Source organism: Neomonachus schauinslandi, chromosome 15, assembly GCF_002201575.2.
Source record: "Neomonachus schauinslandi chromosome 15, ASM220157v2, whole genome shotgun sequence".
NCBI lineage: Eukaryota > Metazoa > Chordata > Mammalia > Carnivora > Phocidae > Neomonachus > Neomonachus schauinslandi.
In genome coordinates this window covers 57,984,962-58,001,884 of record NC_058417.1, presented here as the reverse complement: position 1 = coordinate 58,001,884, position 16,923 = coordinate 57,984,962, and the positions used below count along the sequence as shown (strand labels likewise).

The window sequence follows — 16,923 nt, the reverse complement described above, 5'->3', positions numbered from 1 at the left end:
ACAAGCCATCCTCTTATTTACATCCAGAGAAGGAAGGAGGAAGGAAGGAAGGACGGACGGGGGAGGAGGCCTGTTTTTAGGTTATTTCCTGACCAGTAGATGAGTACAGCAGTCGTCTGCAGGTAAGATCCTGGTTCCATTTTCTAAAGTACAAGTTGGCAAGGTAGGACCCACTGCCTGTTTTCACAAATAAAGTTTTATTGCAACAGAGCCCCACTCATCTGCGTACATACTGCCTACGGCTCTCCCATGCTGCATCAGTGCAGTTGGGACCCTCGGGCCCATGGAGCCTAAACAACTTACTATCTGGCCCTTTACAGAAGAAGTTGGCAGACCCCCATCCTAGAGTTTCTCTGAGCTCTTCTATCTTTATTTACCGGAATTCTAAATCCTAAAGTCCTAGGCTTCGGTTAAAATAAAACACAAAACATCAATGCAGTGAGATCTTATGCAATCATTACAAATGATGTTTCCTAAGAGTTGCCTAATCGTCTAGGATAAATTTATTTTAACACTAAAGATTAAGTAAAAGTAACTACAAATGCAGTCTCATTACATCAATGCAGAAATGTACGTGCATAGAGAAAAAGATTGACAGGCAATACACCAAAAAGTTAACACTGATTGTGTTAAAGATGATAAAATCTTGAATAATCTTTTCTTCTACTTGCTTTGTAGTTAATTTCTACAAAGAATGCATATTCTACTTGAAGTTGGAAAATAGTGACTTTTTTTTTTTTAAGATTTTATTTATTTGACAGAGAAAGACACAGTGAGAGAGGGAACACAAGCAGGGGGAGTGGGAGAGGGAGAAGCAGGCTTCCTGCGGGGCAGGGAGCCCGATGTGGGGCTCGATCCCAGGACCCCGGGATCATGACCTGAGCCGAAGACAGATGCGTAACGACTGAGCCACCCAGGCACCCGGGAAATAGTGACTTTTTACATGAAAAAACAAAACTTTAGCCCTAACAATATAAATGAGTTCTACCTACTAAACTTTTCCTTTCTCCATTTAAAAAAAAGCTCGTGGTTTTCAACTCAGCTGTTATAGACAAGCGCCCATTTCACTCGACGAGGCTTCCAACGATTATGGTTTATCTCCATCATAAGGACAGTTCTGTTCAAGCTAATTTCAACTCCTCGGTGTGGCACAGAGTGGTTCACTGTAAGAGATCCTCCCACCTGGAACAGCGCCTTGTTGTTCCAGACAGTGGTCATCTGATGACCGTCCCCTGCAGCTGTGACCTACTGATTCCAACGTCCATCTGATGGTGGCCCTGTGAGTTTGAGTTATCACACTGCTTCCTACTAAACGCTTACTTTTACAAGTTTTATTCATATCCTAACTCCAAAAAGGATCTCAGGGCACTCCTGAGATAATGCATCATGTCGTGGTAGGGTGAAAGCCCACACCCCGGTCAGAGGGCCGGGACCCACTCGAGACTGTGTGCGGGTCGACCGGCGTCCAAGTGACAGCAGCTTCCCTAGTGAATGCCAAGTCCTTCCTGACCAAGATGGAAAAGAGCGTGCTGGAGACGTGGGCGAGGGACATCCGCTCACCGCACTGGGATGTTGGGACCCTTGGGCCCACCTGGTGGCAGGTGTGCTGGGGGGTGAGGATGGGGTGGGGGGGTACAGATTCCCTTCCAGGCTCCTCGTGCCTTCTCTCCTCCCTCCCTTTCTGCATCTCCACCACCTGCCCAAAAAACCTGCGTAAGTGCCCCGTGAGAGTCCCATCAAATCAGCCCCAGCCCGGGGGCGTGGGGGAGGCGGAGGCCCGGAGCACACCTGGCCCGTAGCATCATTCCTGAGGCAGGGGGCACAGGGGCAGGAAGGGCAGGAAATCCTGAAGCAAGGGGTGGGAAAATGAGTGGATACAAGGCCTACTCCCCAGGAGATTCCAAGGTGCATCTGAAGGGGCTCCTGCCCACAGAGTCCCACCTTCCTGATGCCGCCTTTGACTAGACTGAGACCAGATTGGGACCGAACCGGGACTGGATCGGGCTATGGAAAGGCCTCAGTGTGGCCCAGCCTCCCCGTCATTCCATGGATCATCTCCCTACAGCACTATTCTTACTACGTCACATTCCCACGGAAACACCAACTGGACTCCCCCTGCCCGTCCTCCAAGTCCAGGTCTGTGGCTCAGCATTCAGAGCACCCACATCTGACATGGTCCAGCCCTGACCTACACCCCTCCCCACACCTTCCTATGTGATCAGGCTGATGCACATGCTCACTCCTCTCAGACACGCATGTCACCCCCGGCGATGGCCACCCCGTCGGGCTGCGTCTCCTCCACGCGTCCCGCTGGCCCTCAGAGTGTCTGCGTCCCTGGGAACACGAGAGCTCCTGGTACAGGCATGCGTTCAGTCCTGACCCCAAGCTGCCTGCGACACTCAGATGCCCTCTGCCCCACGTCAAGGTTTCATGTACATCATTAATTTTTAGGCCACAGCTTGTCTCCTCAGCTAGACTCTAAATCTGTGAGGGCAAAGCACTTCTCTGCATCTCCTACAGCGCTCAGTGTAGGTTTGAAGTACACTGTGGGACTCAGTAAAGTCTGTTTTGGACGTTGAATGGAATGAATGGACTCCTGAATCATCTGGACCGGAGATCTTCCTGCGGTCGCATCACAGGGACCTATAATCTTTCCTGGCAGCCACCAAGCAGTGCAGACAGTTACAAAGAAAACCTCACAAACCGCCTCATGAGTGAAGACCCACATTCAAAGAGCCGCACCCACGTGGAGGGGGATGACGGGTGGAGCCCGAGTATCCTCCTGGCGGGCTGGCGCCTGAGTTTCCGCCTCTTCCCCACGTCCTGGGAACGTGGCCGTGTTACCCTCAGGGAGCAGCACCTCTGCCAACCTGTCCCTGCACATGGGAGCGTCTCTCTCTGTGCCACCTGCCCTTCTGGCCTGTTCTCTGTCCCTCCCGGCTGCCGCCCCGAGCTCCTCAATTTTTCCTTCCAGCCGATCCAGGCTGCAGCCGCCCTCCCCTACCATGAATCCCATCCCGTGTTCCTTCTTCCTAGGTCTCCACTGGGCACGTTTTTATATTCCGCTTCGCAGTCTGCCTTCTCCTCCTGCGTCTTCCTTCATTTCCCCATCACATGCCCACGCTTGGGGCTGGACGTTCGGCAGCTTTTGTCCGTGTTGGCTGTGCCCCGTGCTGTTGGTTTCTGCTTCTCGGGGTGCAGTGGAGAACGTCCCTAGGCAGTGCTGGTCTGTGTCAGCTGGGGGATAAGCCCAGGCCACTGAGGGGTACGGTGGGTCACCCCTTTGCTGGGCCCTGTGGACAGCTCCCCCACCCCACTCACTGCTCAGGGGTAAGTCACCCTACAGGAGGCTCTCCCTGGGATTTGGGGGCAAGGGTAGGGGGTGGCAGAGGGGTGCTGCTCAGCCAGCCTAGCACCATGAATCTCTCACCCCGGGGGCGCTGGGCTGATGGGGAACATTGCTACAGAAGCCAAGCAGCAAGTCCAAGCTTCCGTCCAAGCGAGCAGCTCGGGCCTAGTCACTGACTGCGCTATCAGCCCCCAGGGTCCACATATGTTTCACTGCTTCTCTGGACTTGTGGGAAGGACCAGGGGTCTGTGTGCCTCCTGGTAGAAAGCCCTGGAAAGTGCCCCCAGAGCCCAGGCCACAGCACCCATTTGTGTGCTTCCCTGCGCCTCCTGGGCCTCTGTTGTCTCCCAGCTGCACACCTGCTGCATGGAAGCTTCTCAGCAAAACGTAACACGGAAAAGGATAGAACAAAGGAGCAGCAGGGTGGTCGGCGGCAGAAACCTGATTTGGGAGGCCAGAGCCCGCACGTTCCATGGTGGGTCCTGTCAACGACGTAGGGTCTTTGATGCAGCTTCTACAGTTTGGAGTGTCCCACCCATGTCATCGGTCACGTTCTCAAGAACATGGACCGCGACAAAGAGCGCAGCGGGAAAGGACTGTGATTCGGTGTACTGTCAGGGATCAAACAGCACTCCCCGTCACAACAGCCCGCGTTCCAGAATGACCAGTGCTCCTGCTGGGACACTCCCACAGCTGATCGGCACGGACAGGTGCACTCGGAACCACAAGGCAACAACCCGCACACGCCACTCACCCAAGAAGGAGAACGCTTCTTTAATTCTCCGTGAGTAAAGCCTGCGCCTCGGGAGGCTGAGTTTACGCCCGTCACTCGGGTCTGTAAAACCCAGGTCACGGCAGCAGCCACTTACCAGCGCAGGGCGATTTTGATGGGGGTGGTGAGGCATGACGTGAACAGGTCGGCTGGGAGGTCGGGGATCATGGGCAGGAGCTCGTTGGCCTCACAGGCTGCCAGCTGAATGCAGTTCTTCATGGACGGGGGCAGGGGCATCTGCGCGAGCGGGTGGTTTGGGTTAATGGCAGCGACCTGCAGAGGAGAACATTAAGGGAAGGAGTGGCTTAGTGGTCGTGGACAACTACAGCGTCAGCTGCCACGTGGCCCCAAAGGAAAGACTCACAAGGCAGCCCCACAGCCCCCGGAGAGGCCGCTGTGGCGTGCCCTCCTGCAGCACGCGGCCTCATGCTTGTTACCAAGTTCCCTCTGCTGACAGCGCCAGGTGGGTCTCTGGGAAATAAGTTCACTCTACGGTTTTCCATGCTAAAGTCCCTCCTTATGCTGTGATTATCCCAACGTTCACGTGTATTTCCCTCCGGGTCTCGCATGGTGTCTTAGCATTTATTTTAAAATCCAGTCTTGGGGCGCCTGGGTGGCTCAGCGTTAAGCGTCTGCCTTCGGCTCAGGTCATGATCCCAGGGTCCTGGGATCGAGCCCCACATCGGGCTCTCTGCTCAGCGGGAAGCCTGCTTCTCCCTCTCCCACTCCCCCTGCTTGTGTTCCCTCTCTCGCTGTCTTTCTCTCTGTCAAATAAATAAAACCTAAAAAAAAAAATAATCCAGTCTTTAACACAGCACCACTTATTTCGGTGTGTTTACTGACAAGGGACGATGTTCAGGGTATAGAAAGTGAACACAACCACCACCGAATAGCAGACGGCAGAGTCTGAGCATGGGTGCGCCCACGGCGGGGAGGCTGCAAACACACAGAGGGCTCAGTGCCCTGCGGCCAACTGGCTGGTTCCATGTTCTGCACCTCACGTCTCAAAACGTCCTGCTAACAAGTGTGTGTTAACTCTGTAACCAGGGAGGGGGCTCCTGTGTTTCGTCTTGTTTTGACGCAGAATTTAATTTCCCTTTGAAGCAGGGATAGTAATACTTGCTTGGCGTTTCCTCCCGAGACTTTGGTCGGTAGGGGCCCCAGAAGTGAAGCCTGGAGCACACACACATCGTAGGACGAAAGGCGCCACGCGAGTTACTGTGGACTGAGGGGCAGCCTCGTGAAAAAGAGAATTCACCAAAATCTGGGACCCTCAGACCACCGAACCACTCCCGCCAGCGCACGGCCTGGGACCCCTCCCCCGCTACACAGGCAGCACGCTCGGCACTTGTGTGGCAATCCGGGCCTCCGGGCCTCTGCCACGAGCCCCCCAGGGAAGGGCTTCCACGGCGGGGCGGCGGGGTGGCCGGCGGCCCCCCCAGGAGCCGGGGAAGGCACGGTGGCAGCAGAGGGCAAGCGGACAACACTGCACGGCGGCCAGAGGGGCTTTGCACTTCCCGCCCGTCAGCTGCCTGTGGGACGAGGCAGCAAGGTCACAGGTCACTAACACGAAGAAAATTAAACCCCAAACAATGCTGGTTGTGCGGGGCCCACACAACGTCCGGGACCTCGGAGCCCACGCACCCACAAACAGCCACGAGCTGCCTGGAAGGAGCGCTCTTTGCCGTGGCCCGAATGCAGGCGGCCCCCACCCCCACGAGAGCAGCGCGGTGACGGCACCCCTCCCCTGGCGCCCGGTCCCGAGGCCCCCGCACGGTGAGGTTCGAGAGAGCGGGCAAGCGGAGGGGTTCCTTGGGTTACAAGCGCCAGAGGGGCAGGACTCCCTCCTCCCCCTGTGGACCGTCGCGGCTCCGCGAGGAACACGAGGGACCGTGGCTAGTCATCGCCGGCCACGGCTTTGCGTCCTGCCTGGACCGGGCTGGGCATGACTCTCTGCGTCTGCTCCTCACGGGCCAGCCCTGTCTGCACAGTTGTCGACATCTCCCTGAGCTCTTTCCCTGTTACTATTTCACGTGCTTTTGAAATCAGCCCCGTAAGGTAAGTTTTATTTCCATTCTTAGAGACATTTCACGATGAGGAAGAAGAGCCCCCAGGGAATGGCGTGTGCGACTCGTCCCTCGGTCGGCGCCGGGGTCACACAAGTATGAGGCTGCTCCAGGTTCCGGGCTGCATCGGCCCCTCTGGATGCTGCTGAGACCCCCAGCCCGGAGACGGGCGGCGCTCTGCGGACTCTGCCGACCAGGCCCCTAGCTCCCGGCAGCACATTGGTGGTGACATGAGGTGTCACCACACTGCTGATCAAACATTCTTCACCTCGAACTTCTCAAATGGAAAGTAGTAAAGGCTGCAGCTTTACTAATAACCCATTCTGCACCAAGAGCATTATGCCCAGAATACCAAATACTACTATACTTAATAATAAAAAAAATTAAACTTTTAATAAAAAATACAACTTTTTGAGGAATGGGTTTTGTTTTTTTTGTTTTTTTTTTTTAAAGATTTTATTTATTTATTTGAGAGTGAGAATGAGAGAGAGAGAGAGAGTACATGAGAGGGGGGAGGGTCAGAGGGAGAAACAGACTCCCCGCCGAGCAGGGAGCCCGACGCGGGACTCGATCCAGGGACTCCAGGATCATGACCTGAGCCGAAGGCAGTCGCCCAACCAACTGAGCCACCCAGGCGCCCAAGGAATGGGTTTTTTTTAATGGTGGTAAAAAACAGATAACATGGGGCGCCTGGGTGGCTCAGTTGGTTAAGCGACTGCCTTCGGCTCAGGTCATGATCCTGGAGTCCCAGGATCGAGTCCCGCATCGGGCTCCCTGCGCGGCGGGGAGCCTGCTTCTCCCTCTCCCACTCCCACTGCTTGTGTTCCCTCTCTCGCCATCTCTCTCTGTCAAATAAATAAATAAAATCTTTAAAAAAAAAAAAAAAACAGATAACATGAAGTTTACCATTTTAACCATTTTGAGTGTATGGTTCGGCGGCACTGAGTACATTCATTGTGCAGCCCTCACCAGAGACTGGGTTTTTAAAGCAAACGGGGGCACCTGGGTGGCTCAGGTTTCAACTCTTGGTTTCAGCTCAGGTTGTGATCTCAGCATCGTGGGATCGAGCCCCATGTCAGGCTCTGCACTCAGTGGGGAATCTCCCCCTCCCTCTGCCTGTCTCTCTGCCTACTTGTGCTCCCTGTCAAATAAATAAAATCTTCCTTAAAAATTAAATGAGAAAAAAAATTCTCTCTGCCCTCCCACCCCCACACTCGCTCTCCTTCACAATACATAATAAAGCAGAGAGGAAACAGAAGGCAGAGTCACACCCCAAATCCTCTCCCTGCATCCCGCTCCCAGCTCAGACAGCCGGCGGAGCACCTGCTCCCCAGGAGACTGGCTCCCAGAGCTGCTGTGACGGCCCCACCCAGAAGGACGTGGGTAGAGTGAATGAACTCCGAGTCATCTGGACCAGAGATCTTCCGCACCAGGTGGGTCTGTGGCCCGTCAGGCCTGAGTCACACAGCAACACCGGGAGGCTGGCAGTGTGTCAGAGGGCCAGGGCAGGGATGGGGGGACGCTCTGGCCTTGGCACTGGCTGCAAGTGCCCCCTCCCTGGCTCCAGAACCGGGCTGCCAGGCTTGGGCAGGCCTGGCAAACCTCCGTGGAGTACGGTGGGAATCGCTGGTGGGCGGCAGGCTTTCAGGAGCGCCAGTGCCCACACGGAGGAGTGCAAACAGGGCTGACTTCAGAGGGGGATATGGCCATTATGTACAAAGTAGATTCCACATTCTCATTTTCCTTTTCAGAGAGACGACTATTTTCATAGCAGAAATCCTGGAGGTTCCCTGGTTTGAAACTTCGGGTTTATGATTTGCTTCTGTGTTAAGCTACCTCTTTGACGGAGCTGAGAATGGAACAGCAGGCCCTCCGGCCACAAGCACGGACACTGTGGCTCTTCTTGCGTCTTCAATGAGCATCTGAAATCTCATGCCCCCTGGGCCTGGAGCACCCAAGTGCTGTGTGCGGCTCGCAGGGAGGTAAAGAGGAGGGCGGTTCACATGCCTGCCAACACGGCGGAGCTCGGCGGGTTTGATGAGGCCTCCCCTGGCCGTGCAGAAGTCTGTCCTGTCTGGTCCACGGGTGGTGCTCCCAGGCACTGTCAGGCGGTGAGGCTACGCTGTCTGCACCCTGGGCCTCACCAGCATTTGGCCCAAAGCCCCCAAAGCCCCCGAAGTCCTGGGCACAGGAGGTACTCTGTGGCTGCCTAAGGAGGAAATGACAGGTACGTGGAGGAATGTCTGTATTCCCAATATGTCCACTAGAAATTAAATTTCCCAATTCAAAATCGGCATTGACAGAAACCCCGATGACTCCACAAGCCCCTCGCAGCATGCTGTCGCATAAACGGGAGAGATGATCTGCAGTGACCGGGCGTCACCTGCTCAGCGGGAGGCGTTCGGTCACAGTCTCTTCCTCCCATCATGCCGCCGGGCACACAGAAGGAACACGAAAGCTCTGCTTTAGGGATCATTATGCTGTAACATTATAAAAAACGACATCCAGGGCAAAGGATTCCACCAATGAGTCACTGTTTTTTGGGCTCGCTAACCTAGGAAGGCAAACACCTTTCTTAATGAATGAGTTATTTCCCAGACATTGTTTTGGTTTTCTATTTATCTAAGATATTGACCTTCTCATCAAACTTACTCTTTGGAAACAGCCTGCATGTATGGTAACCACCAGCAACTCAGACAACTCTGAAAAGCCGCCCAGGCACAGACGTGAACAGCACCAGCTGGGAGCCACCACGCACCCTGAAGGGCATCCCGGACACGCACCTTCACCCAAGGGGGTTTCTCCCAGGGAATCTAGAGACTCAAACACAGGAAACAATTTCCAGTTTCAAAACTCACTAGAGCCTTCTGGAGGATTTGGGAAGGGTCCAGAAACTCTGGAGATGTGATACACAGCAAGCAGATCCAACAGAGACATCTGCTACGTGTCCCACATGTGTGGGTCACGCGGAGCTAGTGAGGGCCAGGAAGCACTCACCCCAGACGCACTGCGGCTGGGGCTGCCGGGGGCATGCCTGCGTCTCTTGTTTTCTCGACAAAACTCCAACATCTTGCTGCTTCTGTTTCCCATGGACACACACATGCACGAGACACCTCCGTAACTTCAGGGGCCTTTACCAGGTGCATCTGTGAGAATAACATCCACTGGTAATAACTCGGGTTCTAGCGGCTTCCGTGCTCAACTCAACAATGTCTGCTTACTGTGGACATCTTGCAAAGTGCAGAGAGACCGAGATCCGTAAAGGACTCCGTCTACTGCTGACCCAGCTCCTTCCAGAGAGTGATGTGGCCTCTGTCGTGTGACAGACACGGTGTACTAAAACCAGCAGCTAAAAGCAGCAGTTAATTTCTCAGAAATAACTTACGTAAGTTTCTATCAAATACTAAGTAGCAATTTAACAGCCCCATGGTCCCACAGCTGGGGACAACCTGCTGTCCAGGAGGGCAGGAGTCAATCTCGTTGGATGAAGGCCTCCCTGATGCCCAGGAGCCCTCAGAGCTGCCTGTCAAAGGGCAGAAAAGAGCCCGTTTGTAGCAAGATTGTCAGGATCACCTGCACAGCTCACTCAAATGGACCACAGACTGCACGAAGCCTTTTAGCTACTAGCAACTGAAAAGTTGTTAACATGCTCTAGAATCATTCTGTTCCTCAGGGGGGATGTAGTTCGAGCCTGCAACCAAATTCTACCCCCAATGACTCCTACACAGCCACCAAGGAAAGGAAAGGAGGCACCAAGGAATTCTGCAGCCTTGTACTTCAAGAAGAGAATTTCCATTTTTTGGCTTTGTGAGTAGTGCTGCTATGAACACGTGTGTGCACGTTTTTGTGTGAACATATGTTTTCAGTTCTCCTGGGTACAAGCCAGGGGTGGAATCACTGGGTCTCACGGCGGCTCTAACGGGCGAGGAGCTGGTAGGCTGTTTTCCAAGTGGCCGCACCACCTCACATTCCCGCCAGCACGTGAGGGCTCCGAGTCCACCACGTCCTTGCCAGCACTGAGAATCCGCCCATCGTTTTTATTTTAGCCATCTCGGTGCGCGTGAAGCGTGCCTCACACTGTGGTTTTGATCTCGTCTCCCTGGCGAGGGATGATGTCCTTCTCCTGCCGTCTGGTGCGGGCCAGGACTGCCAGCACTGTGTGCAGTAAGAACAGCAGACAGCCCCGCCTCGCTTCTGATCGCAGTCTCCCACCGTAAGTATGGGGACGGCAGTAGGCTCTTCAGAGATGCTCTTCGTCCAGCTGAAGAAGGTCCCCCTTTCCCTGGTTTGCTAAGAGGTATTGTTCTGAAAGTGTGCTGGATTTTGTCAAATGCTTTTTTTGTATCAACTGATTTGATCACACAGTCTTTCTTCTTTAGTCTGTTGGTGGGAGGATCCCATTCACTGATTTACCTACTAAGCCAGACTTGTATAGCTGAAGAATCCCACTCAGTCATCGAGTATAATTCCTTTTAGAGATCGCTAGAACTGATCTGCTCTTATTTGTGTGAGGATTTCTGCATCTAAGTGTGTGAGAGAGAGTGGTTTGCGGTGTGTTATTTTTTCCTTTGTCCTGTGTGTCCCTTTCAACAGCAGGGTAACAAAATTCCTTCCCCTTTCCATCTTCTGGACGAGCTTTGTGCATACCTGGTGTGAATGCTTCTTCAGATGTTTGGTGCAGTTCTCCAGTGAAACCACCTGGGCCTGAAGACTTCCTCGTCAGGAACTATTAAATTATAAATTCAATTTCCTTAGTGATTACTGGACTATTCACATTATCTATTTCATCCTGGTTGGGGGTTTGACAGTTTGTGGTTCTGGAGGAACTGGTCCATTTTTGGAAGCTGTCAAATGCCTAAGTATGAAGGTATCCAGGGTATTCCCTTCTTGTTCTTTTAATGGTTTGCAGGATCCGGATTCTTCCCTCCTCCCCTGTGTGTTGGTCCATGCTATTGAGGATTCCCGAGAAGCAGCTTTCTGCTTCATGGGTGTTCTTTCTCTGTTTTCAATCCCAGCGATTTCTGCTCTTACAGCCACTTTGGTCTTTCTGCTGGTCACTCTGGGTTCATCTGGTTCTCCTTTTGTAGCTTCCTGATATAGTGCTGTGGCCTGAAAGTGTGAGCCCCCCCCAGAGTGATGGTATTGGGAGGTGGGCTCTGGGGCCCATGCCTGCGTCAGAGAGGCCCCTTCCACCGTGCGAGGACACAGGGAGGGGGCTCCAGCGGAGAAGGCCTTCATTTCGGGTTCCAGGCTCCAGAGCTGTGAGCAGTGCACTTCTGTCGCTCATAAGCCCCCAAGTCTGTGCTGTTCTGTTATAGTAGCCTAAATCGACTCAGGCAGTAGGAACTTCTGACCCATCATTTATGTGTTGTTAATTTTTCCCTGACATTTTTGTGTTGTCTTTTTATCACTGACTTCTAGTTGATTCTACTATGGTTAAAGAACATACTCTGCGACTTCAATTATTTCGTATTTGTTGAGGCCTCTTTAAGACCCAGGATATGCTGTAGGTCGATGAATGCTCCACGGACACTTGCCGCTGGGGGCAGCGTTCAGTGTCAGTTAGATCCTTAGGACTGACATTCCAACATAGACTGTTCTGTCTCCAATAAGAGCCAGCTTCATTTCCTCTTGTGCAGTGCACACGCCTTCTGCTTCTTCCTGGCCTCTGAGCTGCGTGCACCTGTGTGCTGGCCCCCCCGAGGGCTGGCAGCCTCCCAGCATGGCCCCGTGTTCACCTGCCTCATGCAGCCGGGAAGATGGCTGCCCCCGAAGCTCTGCTGCTCTGTGCTGCTGAGATCTTTGCAAGAGAGCGTGTCGGCCATCACCTCAGTTTCCTCCAGCTCTGGGCCTGGCAGGTGGCACGGAAACCCCCTGTGAGAACAAACAGGCCGGGCAGAGGGGCTTGAACCACAGCCCGGGGCTCTGGCCGGGATCGGTGCTCCAGAATACTGAGCAATTCCTGGCATGTTTTAAAACAGATGAAATTAGATAAAATGATTAAACTCTAGATTTACCTTTAGAGACGTTCCCAGTTTTATGATGGCTGCAAATAGTATAGTATATTCATGAATCTGGATTAATCATTTTTTCTTTCTTTTTACATTTCATGGAAGTCAATCCCAATCAGAGACCAAACATATTCGATGAATCACAGACATATCAAAAGAAGGCAAGCAAAGGTAGTTTATTCAGATGTGAATTTACTTAGGAGACCACAGCTGTAAATATTTCCTGAACATCTACCTCAAATGAGGCCTCCCTGACAGGTTTACACAGCAGATCTAAATTACAGCCTACAACACCAGTAGAAGAGATACCGCAAGACAACACACACCTAATTGTCAAAGTACCCATGTAACACCCCACCACATGCGGCCCGCTGAGGACGCGTGCAGACCCCGGGAAGGGTCTGCGAAGGAAGCAGAGGGGCAGTTACACCCCAGAAGGTGAGCGACTACGACACACACTGCTCGCCAGTGGGTCCACACGATCCCATTAGCTGTGCGGGCTCCAAAACTTGTCACGCAGAGAAACCACTCCTCTTCCTCCCCGAGCCGTCAGGTTACCGGCGTAACCGGAGCTGACGGAGGAGACCTCAGTGTCCCCCACGACCCACAGGAGGGCACTCAGCCCAGCAGAGTTCGGGGGCTGGTCAGGCTCTTTCCATTATACAGACAAAGGGACTAAACGTAAAATGCTCTGTAAACAGAACACGCAGCACAAGTAAAGGGAGGTGGAGCCCATCAGCTAAGACGTGCGGCAGCCGTGGCCCCGGCAGGGGAGCCCAGCTCTACTCCATGCCTCCCGACACCACCTTCCCTCCCCCACGGCTCCGTCTCCGGCGCCCACTTGCAGGGACAGTCCCGATGCCCTCGGGGCTGCTTCTCACCACGGCTTTTCCACGAGCCGTTCTGCTTTCTGGTCAGCACGGCAGCCCCCCAGAGCCCCCCGCAGACCAGCCTGCCCCACTGGACCCTTTCCTTCCGTAAAGGATGGCTTTCTTCTCCCCAGCCGGCCACTGCCGGATCCCAATTAAAGGGGCTTCTGCTGTATTTGTTTTTAGATTAAACCACACACTCCTATAAACAGTTGAAATGGTAGCATTTCTTCTTAAATTACAAATGAAACTCTCTTCTGTTTTGTGTGTGTATGAGAACGTCAAGTACATTATACATTTCTTATCACTATTAGTTTTGAAAACCTTTGCTATTATGAATTCGTACTGCTTACTATGCAGAAAGTATAAGTTATAGAGGGGTGAACGTGGCCAGCCTTTATTAAAAGGAGGGCAGGAAACTGTCCAGAATATGTGCAGAGAGGCAAGAGGTGAAGGGGGATCACTGGCCACAACCTGGAGTGGCGTGGGCTGGAAGACCGAGTCACCTGAACACCTGTCATCGACAGCCCACTGCTCACCTGCGTGCCTGGAACCAGGTGTCCTGCCGCCACCCTTGCCCCTCCTCCCTGGAAAGTGCTTGGGTTTCCTTCGCTAAAGAGTTACTGATGCACCTGGGGCAAAGCAGGGCGGCTGGTGAGGTGGCTGGCGCCCCAGGAAAGTAGCAGCCCTGCATGGCGACCATGCCTGCAGCCAGACAGCCCCTCGGCCACTTCCCCGGCTGAGAATTCCCGCCCGCGAATACACGGGGGCATCTCTTCATTCTTCAACATGGAAGACAGAGCAGAGTCATCACACGCCTCCCAGATAAAAGAGAACAATCCACGTAAGCCTAAGAGAAGAGTTAGTACTTGGGGAAATGGACATAACGCAGGAAAGAGGGGGACGCCAATGATACAAATTAGCATCATTTAAAACCTAAAGAAGAACATGAACACAGCTATCGCATAACCGACCTCTCGTTTCTCCACCACCTACAGGTGACAGTTCTGAAGGTGGACGGGGTAGGGGGTACGAAGTAGCTGTGCTGGAGCAGTGGAGCTGGACGGGCCCCGAGCCCCCCAGCAGCAGCACCCTGTGTCCCCACCACCAGTGCTCGGAGAACACCGCACATCCACACACACACAGACTCCTCACGGACAACAGTGGTCGCGACACACGCCTCTCTGCCGGCACGCTGGGAAGCAGCCTGTGGTGTCGGGCATCGCCCACGGGCGCCGTAGCACACACAGGACCCTGATGCAAACCGCAGACTCGGCAGTGAGGTCCACGGGCAGCCTCACAGTGTGCTGTCGGGACCGGAGTCTATAGTTCTACGGAATGCACATTTAACACGTTCTTAAGAGACACGAAGAGTCTGCAGTTAGTTCTCTTTTGTCAGAATTACTTCGTTTAACTCTGTGACATAAAATGTAGTCACCGTGACGGATGCGTGATGATGTCACGTATCAGTTCACACACAGGAATGCCCATGGGAAGCAGGGTGGTTCCATCACTGTGGATTCAGGGGCACTGCGGGATCGAGTCTGCTTGTCACTATGAAAACAAGGGTCCACGCAACAGGTCTCTGCGAGCTGGGGGCGCCATGCGAGCCAGCAGCCGTGGACCGGACAACAGTGAGCAGAGGACGGAGGGTGGACGTGGGACTGGCTTGGAGGCATCATGAGAAGAACCTTGCAGAGCACCAAGGAGAGGAGGCTGCAGAGTCGTGGACCGAGCGGTACAGGAACCGTCCTGGTGCAGAGAACACATGCTCCCTGCTCCCCACTCGCCACCTAGAAACGGCCCGAGCACCAGTCCCAGTCCCAGGAAGACTGTGTTCAGGAGCGCGGCTTGCTGGCACACTGTTCAGCCCAGTGTGTCTCTGGGGAACAAGGGGTGTTACTACGCCCACCACCACGGCCAGGCCCCCACTTGCCATCCACGTGCCTTGTAGGCCTTGCACACACACCACAAGGCTGCAGACACTCACCACCAGGTCGTCCAATACTCATGCCCCATGCCATTCCCGGCCGCCATGCCGGCCACGGCGGGGGCCAAGTCACCCAGGGCCAGCCATGCACACGACGGGAAGTCCGCCAGGCTGTCGGAGGGAGAGGCAGACATACCACCCAGACGCCACCTCTTCTTGCCTCACACACACAGGCGTGCTGCACGTGGCAGGAGAGAACACCACGAGCCATGGGCGCCAGAGCGGACGGTGAGAGCGGCCCAGGCCCAGGGGCACAGTGAATGACCACATGGCGTGCCTCACAGACCTTCCTGACAAAGACACACCACTCCGGGTTTAGAAACCGGCAGTGAGCTGCTCCATCCCTTCCCGCTGGAAGCATTCAGATGCAGACACTCAGCAAAGGGCTGAGAAAGATTAACCCCACGCACCCTTCCTTAGGTTGTGACCTGAGGGTCTGCCCCAGCAGAAGGAAGGAGAAAACCAAGGAAGAGGCAGAGGTGGGGTCTGGGGTCTGGCACTGAAGGGAGAGCCCAGGACGGCAGCTTTGGGAGGCGCCATCACCAGAGCCACCTGAACGAGCAGCGGGGAGCTGGTGAGGAACACACTCTGGGAAGGACATGTTCTGAGATGCGATGCGATCCCAGGAAATGTGAGAGATCTAAAAAGAAAAGAGGAAGTCTCCAGGAAAATCAAAGAAACAAAAACTGTTATAAAATGGTAAACCAAAGCACCCGATTCAGCCACGCGATGAGTGATGTTCACATGGTTGTGATGTTTGTCACGTTTGAGAATCAGCCAACACACCAACCATGGGGACTCAATCAGGGAACAGAAGACAGCCAAAGAAGTCAGAGTACGAAGCCTAAAAACTGAAAGACGTCACTGACTACTGATAAACCTAGAAATACACAGAAAGGTATTATTTAGATTTGCAAAGGCTACAAAGTACACAGAGGCCAAAACCAGTAAGTACAACTAAATGGCCGTGGGGAGGCGGGAGGGGTAGTTAGTGGCCACCCCCTTCAACTGCCCTGGAGAATTCACCAACACACACAACAAACGGGACTTAAAACTACCTTGTAATAGGTCTCTTTACCTCCAAAACTATACTTAACTTCTCCACGTCTTTAATCAGAACTGACTGCGTGCGGGGAAGTCGGCACTCAGGCCCACGCCAGGGAAGCGTCCACCGCGCTGTGATCCGTGGTGGCAGGTGTTTTGGTTTGTATGATAGCAGAAAGCTCACGGACAACCCAAAATTTATGAACTGAGAAGCACCAGCACAAGCACATTATCTGCATTTATAGAGATGCTCAGCAGAGGAACCAGAAATAGAGGTTCCCTTCAGGAGCGGAGCCCTGGCTGGGACGCGTTGGGGCCAGAGCCTGCTCCAACCATCACTGGCCCTCTGTGCTATCTGATCTCTAAAATCATGGCATATCCTAATTTGGTAATAATAAAACTACTTACTTTAAAAAGAACATTGCAAGCACAGAGATTTGAAGACTGACTCTAACGTTCAAATTACAAAGTAACATGACACAACGAAAAATGTACAGATGACTGAGCGACAGACAATGTGTTTTCCGTGATGCGGTTCCAGTTGCGAGTGGAACTTTTGCTGTGCTTTCGGGGGGAGGGAGCTTCTACCGCACCGGCAACGCTCCTCGGGGGCGGCCCCGGTCCTGCGGAGAGGCAGTAGGTGCCGCAGAAAATGTGAACGCCAACGGCCACCCCTCCAAACGTACGCCCCTCACACCTGTGCTCATGTTTACACCTTGGAGGCTCTCCGGTCCGAGTAACCATCTTCATGCATTTTGTGCCATCGCTTGCATCCTCTACTCTTTAAATGTTGGCACAAACCGTTTCACTTGCCAACTTCTT

At 53.6% G+C, this 16,923-nt stretch overlaps 1 protein-coding gene across 2 annotated transcripts in view; it reads right to left on the bottom strand.

Moving 5' to 3' along the window:
• Positions 1 to 16,923, bottom strand: part of RPTOR (regulatory associated protein of MTOR complex 1) — a 333,104-nt gene that overhangs the window by 165,944 nt on the left and 150,237 nt on the right. For both annotated transcript variants that reach the window (XM_021680930.1, XM_044921442.1), the window contains exon 6: positions 4,219 to 4,394. In XM_021680930.1, the coding sequence (XP_021536605.1) occupies positions 4,219 to 4,394 (176 nt within the window). The remainder of the gene's footprint in view (positions 1 to 4,218; positions 4,395 to 16,923) is intronic.